We start from the raw sequence: 17,051 nt of genomic DNA on the forward strand, positions 1-17,051 counted from the left end.
TAGGGCTGTTGGAGAGGCACACAGCCACTCTCCAGGCTCTGAGACAGAACCACCAACCTTCTGGTGCCTTGGGGTTCTTCTCTTGGGGTTTAGGACCAAGGTGTGATCACGGTGCTGCGCTCCACCATGGGTTGCACTCCTTGGGCTGCACTCTCCGTCCCAGCACAGCCGATTTCGGGGTGAGGACAGACTGACAGTGAACACGGCCGCAGGTCCAGCTCTGGCTGTTCCTTGCTGACAAAACCCCCAGTTTGCGACACAATTTTTGGCGTTTGGTCCTCACCATCCGCTTTCTATTCTGGCGCTCGCCTTGCGGGAAGGCTTTGGGGACGAGGGGGGTGAGAGCCTGTTTCAATTGTTTGGGGAATGGAAAAGACTCGTTCTGTGGCTGGAGGAGCCCAGCAGAGCTCACTGTGTGCAGGGAGCTTTCCCACTGCTGATGCTTCCCTTGGAACAGCAGAACCTGGAGGCTTTCTGAATCGGTGGCGTTTTTGTGGCAGGGCAGGGTCTGGAGGCTGGCCCTTGGGATGGAGCCTTGCCTGGGGCACGGGATCTGTGTCACCTGCCTGGGGCAATACTGGGACAGAAATACACAGTTTTTGGGATCTGGACACGGTGGAATGGTCCAGAGGGGTCAGAGGGTCTCCAATTCAATACAAGCTGAAAACCAGTTTAGGGCTAGGAAGGTTCCCACCCAGGTCTCTCCAGGCAGGGGTGAATCTCCCACATACTCCCGTGTGAGCCCAGAAAAAATGAATCACCAAAAATGAAAGGAAGCAAAGAAAGCGAGAAAAAAAAAAAAAAAAAAAATTATTAAAAAAAAAAAAAAATCCCTTCCCAAAGCCGCCTTCCAGAGGGCTGGGCAAAAGATAAAAGCTCTCGGAGGAGCCGGGACTCCTCCTCTCCCACCACCGACCTCTCATTTAAATGTCTGTGTGCAGGCTGCAGCCGGCACTGCCTCTGCGGCCGCCCCGGGAGCCCCCCGGGGGCGATGCTCACGGACAGCCCCGGCACGGAGCCGGCCCCCGGCAGCCTGCGGTGACACGGGCAGGACGGAGAGGTGCCGGGGGTCCCATCGAGAGCATGCCAGAGCCCCCGGGGCGCTGAGCCGGGCAGGGGACAGCGAGGGGGTCCCAGTGGATGGGCCCCCCCAGGCCAGGCCCCCGATGTCGGCCCCACGGCTGCTCTGGCTCGTTCTCCTCCGCTGGGCCAGCGGCGGCGGCTTCGTCCGGGGAGGCAGGACGTGGCAGCACTGCACAGGTAGGAGCCAAGGGCAGGTGGGCTGGTGTTCACCCTGGTGGGAATCGTGCTGGGACTGCTGTGCTCGCATGGCTGGGCTGCAAACCCCAGAAGGTGTGCTCTGTTTTTGGGGGGCATGCCCCCAAAACAGCCCAGCCCCAGCGTTCCAGCGCTCAGCGTCTGCTCGGAGGAGCGGGTGGCAGCGATGCCTCGGGTGCTGCAGGCTGCCAGCGCCCATGGACAGCAGGCTGTGGGGTCACTCCTGTGCCTGCAGCCCCAGCAGTGCCAGCCCAGGGACACCCAGCCCTCTCGGAGCTGTGGGGAGAGCTGGGGCTGTCCCTGTCGCACGAACATTGTCCCAGGTGCTGCTGGAGGCAGAGGGGAGGGGAAGGACTGGAAGAAGGAGAAGGGAGCCATGAAGTCCCCCTGGAAAGTCCCTCCTGTCCTGGACTTTTCTGTGCTCTCACAGGCACAACCTCCACCCTCCAGCAGTACAAGTTTCCACCGTCCCCAGCCGAGGAGCCAGCAGCTCCAGGGTCATTTCCTGGGCCAGAGAGGATCCCCCATGCCCTGGCTCTGCCATCCCATCCCCATGCCTGTGCTGTGTGGGCAGCAAAGCCTGAGCTCAGTTTTTAGGGCTGCTTGGGCCCAGGTGTGCTTAGGGCTTGTCCCACTTTGATGGCAATTGTATTTGTTTTTTGTCACATCCCAGACAATGTGACAAGAAAAACAGGGAAAGATTGGAGAGTTTCTGCCCACTGCCTCCTCCCCAAGGTGCTGCAATCTCTCTGGGAATATCCCCAGGCAGCCTTGGCTGGAGGGATCCTGGGGGTGCTGAGGCCCCAGCACCATCCTGGGGACCCCAGCATGAGGCCCCCTGACACCACTTGTACTGCCCAAGCTGGGCTGGAGCACCCAGCTTTAGCAGTGAGGGATGTGGGAAGCAGACTGGGACACAGATCTTGGGTTTAGAGATTCGGATTTGGTCTTGGGACTTGGCTTCTTCTTGGCCCACAATATCCAGCCCCAGCTCTCCCCCAGCTCATCCTCACCATCTCAGGGGCAACTGGGGGGCTCCTAAACTCCTCTGCAAAGCCAAGCCTGATTTCAGCTTCTACTTTTTGCCAGGAAAAACAGGAACTGGCCGTTGCCCCAGTGATGCAGTTCTGAAATAAGCTGTTCCACTTAAAACTCCCCCACCAAGACTTTGCTTTAGGAAGTGGTTAAAGCAGCGGTGGGGTGGGCAGGGGGCACACAGAGCTGCCAGGGTGGGAAGGACAGAACCACATGAGCAGATTCCTCCTTGCTCTGCCCACCTAGAGCCGAGCTGGCCAGGCATGTCTGGAGGAAAGTGCTTGCTTCTCCAGCTGGTTTGGATTCAGACATACAGCCCAGCCTTGCTCCCAGCTCCCTCCTTCCCAGCTCTCCTGCTGTGCCCCAGCAGCCCGGATTTATTAGTACAAATTGGAGCTAAAAGCCAGGTCTCAGCGGGGTTGGATGGAATCAGGGATGTTTTAGTGTAGCCAAGTGCTGCTTCATCTTTTGGGCATCGCCTCCCTTCTCTGCCAGAAAAACATTCAAAAATAAAAACAGGAGGGTCCAAGGCCAGGAAGGTCGGAGGAGTCCCCACAGCTGCTACAGCCCTTCCTGTGCCGAGATGTTGGAGCTGGCAGTGTTCCATGGGGTGACACTTTCTGGTGATGTTGTGCTGTGTGCTCTCACCGGGCCGATGCCCTGGGGCTGGGCACGGCGTTCTCTTCTCTGGGGAGAGGGTAATTATTTATAATGAGTGGTTTTGGTGCCTGCTGGGGGAGTGCGTGTGCGTGTGTGCAATTAGGGCTGGGTTGGGAGAGCCTGAACCGGTACTGGAGGGGTAGAGCTGCCCTGTGCACAGAGATGGGGCTGCCCTGAGAGCAGATCTGTGGTACCGGATCCGTGCCTGCTCTCCTGGCCCCGCTGCCGGTGCCGGTGCGTCCCGAGGAAGCTGGTGGCAGCGCCAGCATTCAGAGCTGCATCGGTGAGATGGTTCTGCACACCTGCTGCTCCTGCCGTGGCCGTGGAGATGCCAGCCTTGTGTCCGAACCGCAAATCTTGCCTCTGGCCCTGGAGCAAGAGCTCGGGGCAGCCCCCGGGCGAGGGCCAGCAGGCTGCTGGGGCACTGAGGCCATCCTGGGGCACTGGGGCCATCCTGGGGCACTCGGGCCATCCTGGGGCACTCGGGCCATCCTGGGGCACTGAGGCCATCCTGGGGCACTGAGGCCATCCTGGGGCACTGAGGCCATCCTGGGGCACTCAGGCCATCCTGGGGCACTGAGGCCATCCTGGGGCACTCGGGCCATCCTGGGGCACTCGGGCCATCCTGGGGCACTCGGGCCATCCTGCTGCCGTGGAGCGCCTCAGGCAGCCCGGGGTACCCCCATCCCACGCTGTGTCTCGGCACAGACCTGCGCCCGCTGGACATCCTCTCGGAGGCGGTGCCGGCCGGGGCGCTGGCCCGGGGCGTGCGGGTGTTCCAGGTGCAGGGCGTGCTCGGCCTCCAGCTCTCCGCCTCCCGGCCCCGAGCCCTGGGCTTCCCCGCCTCGCGGCTCTTCATCCACTGCGATCGCTTTCCCGAGGAGTTCTCCATCATCGTGACGCTGCGGGCGCTCCGCCGCCCCGCCAGGGTAAGCGCGGCCGGGCGGGCGCGGCGAGGGCGCGGCACGGGCTGGCCCCCGCTCAGAGCCGCTGTCCGCAGAGCAACGAGTACATCTTCACGCTGATGGTGGAGGAGAGCCCCGGCGTCCTGCTGGGGCTGCGCTACGCCCCCGACAAGCTCCACTTCCTCTTCTGGAGCCAGGAGCGCTCCGGCGGCTGGCAGACCCGCGTCACCTTCCCCAACGTGTCCCTCTCCGACAACCGCTGGCACACGCTCGTCCTGGCTGTCTCCGGCCAGTCCTTCTCCTTGACGGTGGACTGCAGCATCCCCAGAGATGTGTAGGTTGGGGGCGGCGCTGGGGGGCTCGCCAGGGTGGCCAGGCTGGTGCTCCTCCAGCAGCGTCTCCTCCGGCCACCGGTAGATGCTGTGAAATTGTCCCCTGCCTCTTCTCTGCCCATCCCCAGGGTGGTGGAGACACCATTCCCAGCCTCGCTGTCGGTGAGGAGAGCCAGTTTCTACCTGGGCAACAGGCGGAGAAGGAAAGGCGTGTTCACGGTGGGTGCCGGCGGTGTGGGCTCGCCCAGGGGCGCTCAGGGGTGCTCGTGGCTGGCTGTGGGATGACCTGTAGCCCTCTCTCAGTCCCCTACACGGGTAGGGCTTGGCCGTGGCCCAGGAAGCAGAGGTGGCTCTGGCTCCTTCCCGTGTGGAGGCTTCTCCAAGCCTTGTGCCAATGCTCCCCTTACATCAGCTGTTAGAATGCCCCAGCTGGGCATCTGGGATCTGATAAATGTGCCTGAATCCCATGGACACTTTCTGCATCCCAGGAGGGAGGGCAACAAGCAGAAGTCAGGCAGGGAATCCAAGGCACGAATTACAGCAGTTCCCATTCTGCGATCTTGTGGGACTTGGTCTCCATCCCTCTGCTCCCGCTTTCCCAGGGCTTGCTGAGGCAGCTTGTCCTGCTGCCAGGAGCTGATGCCACCCCCCGGATATGCCACGCCATGAACTTCAAAGTAGCAGCGCTGTCTGTCCCCAGTGTCCTCCAGGATGTCCCCGTGAAGCCAGTGAGCAACGAGGTGCTCAAATACCCCTACGGTCAGTGGCCCCACGGCACAGGCTCTGCTGGGCACCTCCACCTCTGTGAGGAAGGGCCTGGGGCTGGGAATGAAGCAGGAGCAGAGGGGAAGAGGGTGTTCCCAGCACCCTCTGTTTCTCTCTGTGTGCATGTTGGGATCCCTGTCCAAAATCTCCCTGAAAAGATGGGGTGGCCTTGCCTGAGTCCCTTGGTAGAGCTGGGCTCACGTCAGTGGCCCCACACGGGGTTGCCCCTGCCTATGGCTTCCCAGATTTGTGCTGGGATTCCATCAGGATGAGACCAGGACATTTGCCCCTCCTGCCTGTCTTCTCCTCCACTGTGTGCACTAAGAGGCTCCTGCCCCACTCCTCTCTCTGCCCAGAGACTGACATGAAAGTGACCCTGGGGGCCCGGCCACGCTGCTCCAAGCAGGAGAAGGCGCGGTTCTGGTTTAACGCGTCCCAGCGAGGGCTGTACCTCTGCAACGGCAGCACCTGGGTCTCCATGCTGGAAGGTACTGCTGGGGAGATTCTGGCACTCTCAGGGAGGGAAGGAGACCTTGCAGCAGAGCAGAGCTGAGATCAACCCTTGAGACCACTTTGGGATGGGAATTGTCAGCAGCGTGAGGGGCTGGGGTGTCCCCCTGTCTCTGCTCTGCTTTGCTTGGCTCTTGGTGCCCACAACACTCCCAGAGCACCTCTGGATTCAAGTGCCTCTGTGGTCACTTCACCTTCTCCACATTATCTGTCCCTCCTGGGAATTGTCTGGACAGGATGAGCTCCTGACCTGTCTGGGCAGGACAGCTCACCCCACGGAGAGCCATGCTCAGGGTGTTGGGGTGCTTCCCCAGTGCTGAAGCATTTCTTCCCTTCCCTTCCCTTCCCTTCCCTTCCCTTCCCTTCCCTTCCCTTCCCTTCCCTTCCCTTCCCTTCCCTTCCCTTCCCTTCCCTTCCCTTCCCTTCCCTTCCCTTCCCTTCCCTTCCCTTCCCTTCCCTTCCCTTCCCTTCCCTTCCCTTCCCTTCCCTTCCCTTCCCTTCCCTTCCCTTCCCTTCCCTTCCCTTCCCTTCCCTTCCCTTCCCTTCCCTTCCCTTCCCTTCCCTTCCCTTCCCTTCCCTTCCCTTCCCTTCCCTTCCCTTCCCTTCCCTTCCCTTCCCTTCCCTTCCCTTCCCTTCCCTTCCCTTCCCTTCCCTTCCCTTCCCTTCCCTTCCCTTCCCTTCCCTTCCCTTCCCTTCCCTTCCCTTCCCTTCCCTTCCCTTCCCTTCCCTTCCCTTCCCTTCCCTTCCCTTCCCTTCCCTTCCCTTCCCTTCCCTTCCCTTCCCTTCCCTTCCCTTCCCTTCCCTTCCCTTCCCTTCCCTTCCCTTCCCTTCCCTTCCCTTCCCTTCCCTTCCCTTCCCTTCCCTTCCCTTCCCTTCCCTTCCCTTCCCTTCCCTTCCCTTCCCTTCCCTTCCCTTCCCTTCCCTTCCCTCCCAGAATTTTTCCTCTGCTGATTCCCCCAGGGTGGGTTTGGATGAGCCATTTGTTCCCCACAGGAGCTAGCAGGGACTGGACCCCCTTATCCTTCCCCACCTCTGGGAGTCATCAGGATTGGCACAGTGTCCTTCTGTCCCCAAGGAGAGCTCATGCTGGGGTCTTACTGCCCTGTGCCCCTTGGTGCCACCAGCACTGTCCCTTTTGCCTCCAGTGCCCATCTGTCTGCCATCAGGGCCACTCTGGGGGTTTCTGCTCCAACTTCTGGCATTAATTCTGTCTTAAGTCTTCTCTAACCTCTCCTCCTGCCATCTCCTCCTTGTCCTCTGGAGGATAAATATATCAAAGCAATCAAAATCCATGGCATGGGGTTCTTTCCTGCTCCCCAAGGACACAGCTCTGCTCGCTGCTGGAGAACAGGCAGGGCTGGACGGGGCTGGACGTGCTGCCCATCGAGGTGGAGTCAGCCTCTCACCACCCCTGGGTTTGGCCCTTCACCCCCAGTGACACCAGGACCTTCATTTTCCCCACAAAGCTCTGCACAGCAGCAAGCGCCACTGAGCCAGCCCTCACCAGCTCAAATCACCTGCTTTTAACCTCATCCCTCTTTTTTGTGGGCTCCCAGTCCAACACAGGCTGGACTATGTGGAGGAATACCAGAACCTGGTGACCAACTCGGAGACGATGGGCATTGAGGTCTTCACCATCCCAAAGGTGGGACTGTTTGCAGCCATGGCCAACAGGAACACGCCCCCAGGATCAGCCATCTACAGGTGGACTGACGGGAAGTTTGTGCACTACCAGAACATCCCCACCTACCAAGCCCAGTCCTGGAAGTATTTCACCATTGGGAAGAAGGTGAGTCTGCCAGGAAGGTGCCCCCAGATTTCAGTGTATCAAATTGCAGTTGCCCAGCATTGGCTTCTCTGAAGGCTGGAATTTTGGGTATGGTAACTGCACCTCGGAGATCCACCTGTGCTCTTAAAGAGCCATCAGAGCCTGCAGTTCCCTCTTGAGACCAGATGAGTCCAGCCTGCTGCATTTTTAAACTCTCTTGCTTTTAAATTATTCCAGGATTTTGGAGCCATCCTTCCTCCCCTGGGTAATCTGCCTTGGGTCTTGGGCAGAGGATTTGCCTGGTTCCTCTCTCTGGGAAGCCACTTATCACTTTGGAGGAATCCCAGGAAAGCCATCTGATGTTCCCCCTCTGTCATGACCCATTCTGGCCTTGTCCCCAGGGTGACTGCAGGGCTCCCCCATTGCCAGCCACGTGCACCTGGGTACAGAGGGATGGGCAAAATTTCTGCCTCCAGGCTTGGTGACACCGACATCCCTGCTGGTTGGATGCAAACAGGCCCAATCCCCTCTTGGTGGCAGTGGGAACTGATGCTGGGCACCATCTCTGGTAGGGGACACGGTGGGGACTGTCCCTGATGGTGGGGTTCTGCAGAAGGCCTGAATGTGCAGCTGTGTTGCAGCGCTGGCTTTGTGCTGGGAATGTGCCTGACATCCTGCCTGGCAGGATTTGGGAACTCTGGGGTGTCTCCAGGTGCTCCCCCTCAGCTCTGCACATTTCCTCATGGAGACAGTGGCCAAAGAGGTGTCACACCAGCAGCACCTCCAGTACTGCTGATTCCAGTAGCCCAGATGTTTCTCTTGCCACTGAAGCTGTTTCTGGAGGTGCCCCAAAGGAGCTCCCCGGACTGGTGCTTGCAGAGAGAGCAGAGCTGGGGATTCACCTTGTGTAGGGGGACAGGGGGACCCAGCACAGCCCTGTGTCCTTGAAAGTGGCTTCTCCTTGGCTGAAGAAAGCCCCAGGCTGGTGCTGGCAGGGTCCTGTACAGGCCAGGAGGCAGGAGGCACCCCCACTGACTCTTTGCTCTTTGTGGGCTGTGGTCCCGTGCCTCTTTGTGGCCCAGACTGGGACATGATCTCTGCTGCTCCCTCTGAAGGATGCTGGAGTGGCACAGAGCCAGCAGGACAGAGCTTGGGTGTGCTCCCTGCCTCACACTTGGCCACCTCTGCTGCATCACTCCTGTCTCTTACACTTTTACAAGGGTTTCTTGGTCTGAAAAATGTTTTGACTCAGGGAATTTTTATCATTACTCTCATTGTTATCATTATCATATCTATCCCACCCTTTCCTACAGGAGGGTTTGTGAGCTGAACCTCCCTCTTTCCCCAGCACATTTCATGTCCTTGCTCCCCATTTCTGGGGCTGGAGGGGCGTGTGTGGAGACAGCTCATCTCTCCCTCCCCTTGTCTAAGAGGCTGCTGGCTGTGAGTTGTGTCCCTGCCATGCACCAAGACCCTCACAGGTCCCTGTCCCCACTTTGTGTTTCCTGGGGACTGCTCAGGGACCCCAGCCAGGGCCAGCCTGTCCCACACCAGCCACCTCCACCCCTTGCCCTCCATCCCACCTCCCCCTGCGTTTTCTTGCCCATGCTCATTTGAAAGGAGGAAACCAAGCTGTCCTGGCTTTTCCTTTTCCAGATCTTCCTGGCAGTGGCAAATTTTGAGCAGAATGAGAGGGGTCAGGAGTTCTCTGTGATCTACAAGTGGAGCCGCAGGAAAGCGAAGTTCGTCACATACCAGCGGATCACCACACACAGCGCCAGGGACTGGGAGGCCTTTGTCATCGAGGGAGAGGCTTTCCTTGCTGTGGTCAACCACAGAGAAGGTAGCCAGCCCTCAGTGTTCCCTGGGGTGGTATCTGGGACCCTGGCAGGTATCCTGCTCAGAGCATCACGCTCCCTGTGCATCCTCAGGTGGAATGGAGGGCAGGGCAGAGCCAGGGAGGTGTGAGCTGTGAGCGTGGGGTCCCTCAGGACACCCAAAGCCTTGCAGAGGAGAGAAAAGCTTTTGAGGAAGTGGCTGACACAGTCATCCTCTGGGTTTCTGACTGCAGGGGACAAGGACAGGAGTGGGGATGGTGTCTGTGCTGAATCTTTCTGCTTCTTTTCATTTTTATCCCCAATACTGCGTAACCTGGTAGTGCCACAGATTGAGCCTCTTGTGAAGCCAGATCCTTGGCTTCGTGGGCACACAGGAAACTGAGTGAGAGCCAGCTGCCATCCCTCCCTGGACACCCTGCAGACATCACCAGCCTCATTCCCCTCCCCAGGCCATGAGTTGTTCTGGGTTGGGATGTGCACCCTTGGAGCAGAGGATGAATGGCACAGCCCTGGCTCTCTGGGATGCTCCCAGCTGGGTTCGGATGATGGGCCAGTGGGCTCCTTCCCTGCCATCAGGGCTGCCTCAGGGGGCATCAGCACCTCTGGCACCAGGGTCAGAGCTGTCAGCAGGTTGCTTGGGCACCTGTGAGCTGGGCTGAAACACCCTGTGTGCCCTGTTGGACTCCATCAAGGCCAGTTTGGATGAGACTGACCCTTGTGGCAGTGTGGTCCCTTTGCCAGCCATGCACATCACACAGGGGTTAAAGCCATCATGGCCAAGCCAAACTGGGGATGTTTCCCTTAGAGGGGGCTGGAGGTCAGTCCCTGAGGAGCTGCCACTTGCCCATGTGGCCATTCCCATTCTTCCTGCAGCCTTTCTTTCTCAATCCCCTTGCAAAGAGGATTTAAAGCCAGCTGGGTCCCACACAGGCACGAGCTCGAGATGCTTGAGCAGAGCCCAGGGGCTGGATTGAACACATGCTTTAGGGCAGGAGGGAAGCCCCCGATGTCAGGAGCTTGGGGACACAGCTGGGACTGGCCCCACTACACAGGGACACCCTGTGGGACAGCTGGCAGAGCTTGTCCACCCTGGGATGCTGGCATGGTGCCTCTGGAGTGCTGTTTGTGTGGGGACAAAGCCTGTCCCTCCTCTGCCAGGGCTGCCACAAAGCTGCTGCTGTGCACCCGGGACGAGCTGTTGGTGTGTTCCATGGGATGGAGGCTCTAGGGATGGAGACACTAGGTAGAGATGGAGGGGGTCTTTAGGTAGGGGTGGAGGCTGTAGAATCTCTTTGGCTACTTCTTGGGAAGCAGCAGGTCACTTGCAAACAGCCTCGTGACCTGTTAGCAAATGTTCACGTAGCTGAGCCTGTTTCTGGGTCTTGTTTCCTTCACAAACCAGGAATTGCTTTCCCTCACGGTGCACATCTGTCTCCCCAGGGAACAACCACAACATAGACAGCGTGATATACAGGTGGAACCCCAGGACAGGGCTGTTTGAAACTAACCAGACCATTCCTACCTCTGGAGCCTACGACTGGGAATTTTTCACCATCGGACCATATTCCTTCCTGGCTGTAGCTAACACATTCAATGGCACGTCCACTAAGATCTACTCACACATCTACATCTGGCTCAGTGGCTCTTTCCAGCTCTTCCAGTCTATCCTGGTAAGGCTTGGCCACTGCTCCTGAGTCCCCCCTCTGTGTTTAGACAGGGCACCACATCCAGCTTCTCACGGCCTCCTTCCCCACAGACATTTGGTGCGGCCGACTGGGAGGTTTTTCATATTGGGGACAGAGTCTTTCTGGCTGTTGCCAACAGCCACAGCTATGACAGCGGGATGCCAGCACCCTCCAATTTCTATGCCATCAACTCTTCCATCTATGAGCTGAACATCACGGCCCAGATGTTTGTTAAATTCCAGGACCTTCTCACCTACAGGTACCTGTGCAAGGATTCAGGGTGCTCCTCGGTCCATGTCCATCCACTGAGGTCTCACAGAATCCCAGAATGGTTTGGTTGGGAAGGGACCTTAAAGCCCATCTCATTCCACCCCTTGCCATGGGCAGGGACACCTTCCACTGTCCCAGGTTGCTCCAAGTCCCGTCCAACCTGGTCTTGGACACTTCCAGGGGTGGGACGGCCACAGCTGCTCTGGTCAAACCTGTGCCAGGGCGTCTCCTCTTTTAGTTTAAAACTAAAAACTTAGCTTGTCTCCTGGAGGGTTCCTGCAGGCTTTCACTCTCCCAGGGACTGAGACTGGTGGGGAGGGTGATGGGTGGTGGCTCCTTGGCACCACATCCCAGTGGAAGCTGGGAGAAGGTCCTAGATTTGGGAACGAGGGTGGATTTCTTTCAGGAACAGCCTGGGAAGAGCAGGGTTTTCTGTGTGTCCTCAGGGCATCAGGGATTGGGGTGGGGTGGGGTCCTTCAACGAGGCACACAGGGGTCATCTTACCTGCCCCTCTGCTTATTTCATCCCCAGTGCCCTGGACTGGGAGTTCTTCTCGGTGGGAGATGACTCTTTTCTGGTGGTCGCAAACTCCTTCAATGGCTTCACCTTCTCTGTTAACAGCGTCATCTACAGGTACTGCAGAGGGCAGGCTGGGGGGCTGGGGGGCTGTTCCCAGCTGGAACAACCCTGCATGGGCACAGCCTGGTGCATCTGCCCAGGGAGGATGGATAGGATTGTTCCCTGTTTTCAAGCAGGAATGGGAAGCCCCGGTGAGGGACATCCCAGCCTGAGCCACGGCAGGGAGGTGGGAGATGCCAGCCCCATGGCTCAGCTCCCCTGCCCTTCCCAGGTGCCCACCTCACAGCCCAGGAGCTAACTGCCTTCCCTGTGCAGGTGGCAAGGCTACGAAGGCTTCGTGGCAGCCCACCACCTCCCCACTGTGGGCTGTAGAGACTGGGAGGCGTTTCACACCCCTGAGGGCTCCTACCTGTTCTACTCCAGTGCCAAGGAGCCGCTTTCCAAGGTGCTCAAGCTGAAAACCACCTGAGGCAGCTGAGACGTGCTCAGCTCATCACCAGGACCAGGGCAATCTGGGCATCCAGGTGAAGATGGACCACAGAGCCCAGGAATTGCTGCAGCATCAGCTGGGCAGTGGCTGGCTGTATGCTCTGCAGGAAGGGAGGAGGAGGAGGAGGAGGAGGAGGAGGAGGAGGAGGAGGAGGAGGAGGAGGAGGAAGGGGAAGAAGAGGAGGAGGAAGGCAGAGCCCCAGGGCTCCCTGCAGCTTTGTCCAGAGGCTGTTTCTCCTGGGAAAGCTCTGCCACCACATTCCAGAGCCATGTCCAAGGTTCCTGGAGCCCAGGTGCATCCCCTGGCCTACCAGGACTGTGACACTTGGCAATTTCCAGTCCCCAAGTGGGACCCAGAGCTGCCAGCAGCTGTGGCCAAAGCTTGCACAAAGCCAGGGAAGGAAGAGACAGAGCAGAGCATGAGCTGCTGAGATGGGTGCATGGCAGAGGGGAGTAAACATGTGAGAAATTACAGAAAAAAAGTGTGTCCAGCCTTGGCTGTGTCTGCCTGGGGCTGTGATGTTCCTGAGGACCATCTGGTTTGACACTGCAGCCGTTCTTCATGTCACCTCCATGCCACTGCCACAGGTGCCTGCCCACCCTCCCACTCTGCCATGGCTGGTTTGGGTCTCCCTCAACAAGTGTCGTGTGTGTTGCACAAACCTGTTGGTGTGTCCGAGGGCCAGTGCTGGTCCTTGCTGGGCCATGCACCTTTGCATGGGGTTAGTGACTCCCAAGAAAACCTGCTTTGCATTTGGACCAATCCAGCTACAACGGGCATGGGGAAAACCCAAAACTGCTTCAGGTGAAACTGTGGCCTCTTTTCTTTTCCTCACCTTTGCTGAGGGACTCTTTTGCTTAACCAGAGCTCTAATAAACTGTGTGCACCCAGCCTTTCTCCTGCATGGGTAACTGAGCTGCTCTGCCTGTGGTGGAGGCATCCCTCCCTTCACCCAGCAAGTCAGCCCTGAATGTCCACGGCCACAGGTGGCCTGGTGAGGATGAGGTGGCCCTGGGCTCAGGAGTGTGCTGGGGTGAGGGTGCCCTTCTGTTCCCCCCACCCAGAACACACTGCCTCACCTGAGTGTCCCAGAACACCTCTCAGCCTTCCCCAGAGCCAGATTTCCTGCAGAGCTGGGCCACCCACCCTGGCGCTGGGGAGCACTCAGGAGGTGCCAGCCCCATCAAGAAGGGCTGGGGGGGTCACAGCCTGAGCCTTTCCAGGGTCCAGACCTGCAGGGTGAGCTTCTGCATCCCTCCCTCCTCTCCCTGTTCAGTGCAGCTGCAGCTGGCTCTGCCAGGAAGGACCATTTTTCCCTCGTGGGGAAAGGGAGAATTTGATTTGCCTCCATCACCGAGCTGTGAGCAGCAACTCTAATTTAGCCCCGAGGAAGGGCAAGATAAGGCAAGACCAGATGTATTTGGGCAACTGGTCCCTGCTCGAGGCAGATTCAGCTGAGGATGGGAGGGGATGACAACTAATGGGAGCCATGCTGGTACATTGAATTTAGGCTGGTCTGCTTTGGGAGAGATTGAATTAGGATAAGCCCCCTGAGCACCACCACCCTCCTTGGACGCTCAGCTCCCAGCACAGCACAAACCCTGGGGGTTTTTCCTAAGTGCAGGGCTTTATTGAGGAAACAAAGGTTTTGGAGTTGCCCCCACATTGCTGGAGGCAGGCAGAGGCTGCCAAGGCACCTCGAGGTGGGGAGGGGGCTTGGGGAGGATGTCCTGCCCTTGCAAGGCTGATGCCTCACTGGGGCCAGGATGGGGTGACCCCTCTGCAGTGACCCTCTGCACCCCAGGGATCTCCTGGCCATACAATTCATCTCTCCCTGCCAGGAACAAGCATTGGGCTGCATTCCCTGCGAGCCCAGCTCTGGTAGGGTCTGGCTGGGGATCTTTGTCCCCAGGAACTTGGTCTCCATGGTCAGGCCCACATGGGGTGTCCCTGGCATCCTCCCCCAGGCAGTTTGCTCACGCTCAGTCCAGTGTCACTGGGGAGGGGGGAGTGGTGGCACTTTGTCTGAAGAAAGCACTGGGGAGTCCCGCCAAGAAGCGTTGATGCCCACCAGGTGGTCACCGTCTGCCTTTGAAGAAGGTGGAAGCTGGAGCTCCAGCCCCACGCTACAGGGCAGTGCTGGTGGTCTCTGCGTGGGCCTGGGCGCTCGGCAGTGACCTCAGGTAGGCCCCGTACCTGCAGGAGTCCTCCCGGTTGTGCCGGACGTAGCAGATGATGTAGACGATGACCATGGCGAACCAGCCGAACATGGTGACGAACATGGCCGTGTCCATGGTCCTCTGGCGCACGCTGCAGAAGTTGACGCCGGCATCCAGGACCTGGAGCAGCGGCTTGCCCACGTACTCCTCGCGCGGGGCCGTGTGGCAGGTGATGTCCTGGATGGAGTCCAGGTCCAGCCGTGCCTCCCACAGCACCTCCTGCAAGGCACACTCGCAGTGCCAGGGGTTGTTGGCCAGCCGGAGCTTGGCACTGAGTGCCAGCAGGGCCTCCTTGGGAATGCTGCGGATGCGGTTGCTGGAGAGGTCAAGGGTCCGCAGCCCAGCTGCCACCCCTTTGAAAGCTGCCCTGTCGATCTTCTCAATGGCATTCCTGGAGAGGTCGATTTCCTCCAGGTGGGAGAGGTGCCTGAAGGCATTGCTGGGGATCCTGGTTATGCTGTTGGCATCCAGCTTGAGGAGCACCACATCTCTGGGGATGTCCTTGGGGATCTCCTCCAGGTGCCGGGAGCTGCAGAGGACAGCCTTCGCCCCAGCCCGCTCCGTGCACTGGCAGCTGGGGGGGCAGGAGCTGCCCCAGGGGATGCAGAGCAGGAGGCAGAAGAAGGCCTGGGCCACACTGGTGGCTGGTGTGGTGCTGGTGAGGGTCATCTTGCAGCCCGCCAGCTCAGCATGGCCGCTGGCAGCTCCCCGGGGGTGGCAGCAGCTCCTGGGCAGCAGGACGGCCTCTGGGCGCTCTGGCAAGGCCTCTCCCATCACTGAAGGGAAGCTGTGGGTGGAGGGGATATGACACGGCGTTATTTCCTGGAACACTGGGTATGCCTTGTGTATGATGTGCCCTGGCAAAGGGGTGAGGGGCTGGGCTCGTGAGACTGGAAAACAAGGGTGGAGTGACACTGGATATCTTTTCCAGGACAGCTTAATTTGGTTTAATTAGAAACAGAAACCTCAGCTCCCCTACCCCTATCTCTGCAGAGACCACTGAGGTGGACAAAGGGAGCTGCAAGATGGGGTGTGGAGATGGGCCTGGGAGCCTCTGCCCCGTCCTGCTACCAGTTTCCATGGGGGATGCAGTAGTTTGCTGCTTTAGAACATCAGCAGTAAATTCCTATCTCACCAAGCCTGAGTGTTTAAAAAAAATGATGAGTCAGACTCTAAGGATCATCAGACTGACTTAATCATCACCAAGGTTTTAAATAACAAGATGTGGAGCTCTTTTGCTTTCCTTGCTTTCGTTTCACTTCCCTTCTGGTCCGTGAGCTGGTACAAGTCCGGTTTCCAAGGGTTCCACCAAAGAAGTGTTTGGAGGTGAGTTTGTTTTTTAAAGTAAACAAAGGGTATGGTTTGCCAGCCTGACTCTGGGGGCAGGAGGTGAAGAGACAAGCCACTGCCTAGCACAGTAAAAAGGATGATGTAGGAACCCCAAAGGACACCCCAGAGCTGCCAGGAGCAAGGCAGGAGGTGAAGCGGGTGGGACACCTTTCCTCTGCCTTTGGTGCTGCTCATGCCCCTCCTTGCTGCCTGGGCCAGCTTGGGAGAAGAGATCTTCATAGAGGGGAGATCTGAGAGGCCAAGGGAACCTTTCTGATGGGAATTAAATGTCCCATGTGATGTCATTATGGGCACCAAGTTGTTGTCCTTCTGGTGAAGCAGAATCCTCCTGCTAAAGGCATTTCCTTGGTAACAACAGCATCCCTCAGGTGTGACCATCCTCAGGGTACCACAGAGGGATGCTCACACCTGAGGGATGCTCACACCTGAGGGATGCTCACACCTGAGGGATGCTCACACCTGAGGGATGCTCATACCTGAGGGATGCTCATACCTGAGGGATGCTCACACCTGAGGGATGCTCATACCTGAGGGATGCTCATACCTGAGGGATGCTCACACCTGAGGGATGCTGTCTGCAGCTTTGCCCTCAGCCCTGCCGCGAGTTGTGGATTCTGCCCGGGGATATGAAGTTGAGCTTCCCGGGAATCCCTCTGGCCCTGCAAAATGTACCGGGCTCTAACAGCTCTGACAGGTCTGTCTCTCCGGGGGAACAAGGACTCGCTATTCCATGCCGGTTCCCACTGCGTGGAAGGGCTCCGAGGGCCCCTCAGGAGTCGCAGCCTCCCCGAACCCCGGCGGTGTGCGGGGCTGATGCTCCCGGGGGCCGGGCACCCGGCACAGCTCCGCAGCACGGCCGAGCCCACCGCCCCCACTGCCCCGGAGCCCGGGGGTCCCTTACCGGCTCGGCCGGGGCGGCTCTGCTTCGCTCCGGCTCTGGGTGCGGTCCCGGTGCCGGTGTCAGCGCGGTCCCGGTGCCGGTGTCAGCGCGGTGCCGGTGCCGGTGTCAGCACGGTCCCGGTGCCTGTGCGGTGCCGGTGTCAGCACGGTCCCGGTGCCGGTGTCAGCACGGTCCCGGTGCCTGTGCGGTGCCGGTGCCGGTGCCGGCGATCCCGGCCGGCCCCAGCTGTTGCTGCGGCCGCTCCCGCGGCTCCCCGGGCCGGGCGGTCCCGGTGCGGCGGCACCGGGCGGTGCGAGGGCGGCGCGGAACGGGAGGCGGTGCGGGGGAGCGGGGGCGGGGGAGCGGGGGAACAGGGCGATGGGACAGCCGGACAACACCCCCGGGGGGCTGCGGGAGAGGGAGCAGGCGGAGCCCCAGTGTGCAGAAATTAAGTGCTGCTAATGAGATTTCCGCAATTTTTTGGAG

At 59.2% G+C, this 17,051-nt stretch overlaps 2 protein-coding genes across 2 annotated transcripts; one reads left to right on the forward strand and one right to left on the reverse strand.

Moving 5' to 3' along the window:
• Positions 1 to 1,009: 1,009 nt before the first annotated feature.
• Positions 1,010 to 13,006, forward strand: TSPEAR (thrombospondin type laminin G domain and EAR repeats). The gene is made up of 12 exons (XM_086843655.1): positions 1,010 to 1,260; positions 3,682 to 3,902; positions 3,974 to 4,212; positions 4,339 to 4,429; positions 4,813 to 4,969; positions 5,332 to 5,463; positions 7,042 to 7,274; positions 8,910 to 9,096; positions 10,532 to 10,761; positions 10,848 to 11,035; positions 11,579 to 11,680; positions 11,942 to 13,006. The coding sequence occupies exons 1-12, from the start codon at positions 1,167 to 1,169 to the stop codon at positions 12,093 to 12,095; spliced, it is 2,028 nt and encodes a 675-aa protein (XP_086699781.1). The 5' UTR covers positions 1,010 to 1,166; the 3' UTR covers positions 12,096 to 13,006.
• A 1,236-nt stretch (positions 13,007 to 14,242) lies between these two features.
• On the reverse strand, positions 14,243 to 16,672 carry LRRC3 (leucine rich repeat containing 3). Its single transcript, XM_023946084.2, has 2 exons — positions 16,587 to 16,672; positions 14,243 to 15,122 (listed from the first exon to the last, which is right to left on the reverse strand). The coding sequence occupies exon 2, from the start codon at positions 15,107 to 15,109 to the stop codon at positions 14,243 to 14,245; it is 867 nt and encodes a 288-aa protein (XP_023801852.1). The 5' UTR covers positions 15,110 to 15,122; positions 16,587 to 16,672.
• Positions 16,673 to 17,051: the final 379 nt, after the last annotated feature.

Source organism: Cyanistes caeruleus, chromosome 10 (assembly GCF_971803275.1).
Source record: "Cyanistes caeruleus chromosome 10, bCyaCae1.hap1.1, whole genome shotgun sequence".
Classification (NCBI taxonomy): domain Eukaryota; kingdom Metazoa; phylum Chordata; class Aves; order Passeriformes; family Paridae; genus Cyanistes; species Cyanistes caeruleus.

Excerpts from the sequence above, each read along its gene's own strand:
- TSPEAR (XM_086843655.1), top strand. The coding sequence starts at position 1,167 with ATGTCGGCCCCACGGCTGCTCTGGCTCGTTCTCCTCCGCTGGGCCAGC. Across the intron at positions 4,970-5,331 it reads GGTGCTCAAATACCCCTACG|AGACTGACATGAAAGTGACC; the intron begins GTCAGTGGCCCC and ends CTCTCTGCCCAG. Across the intron at positions 9,097-10,531 it reads TGTGGTCAACCACAGAGAAG|GGAACAACCACAACATAGAC; the intron begins GTAGCCAGCCCT and ends CTGTCTCCCCAG.
- LRRC3 (XM_023946084.2), bottom strand. The coding sequence starts at position 15,109 with ATGGGAGAGGCCTTGCCAGAGCGCCCAGAGGCCGTCCTGCTGCCCAGG.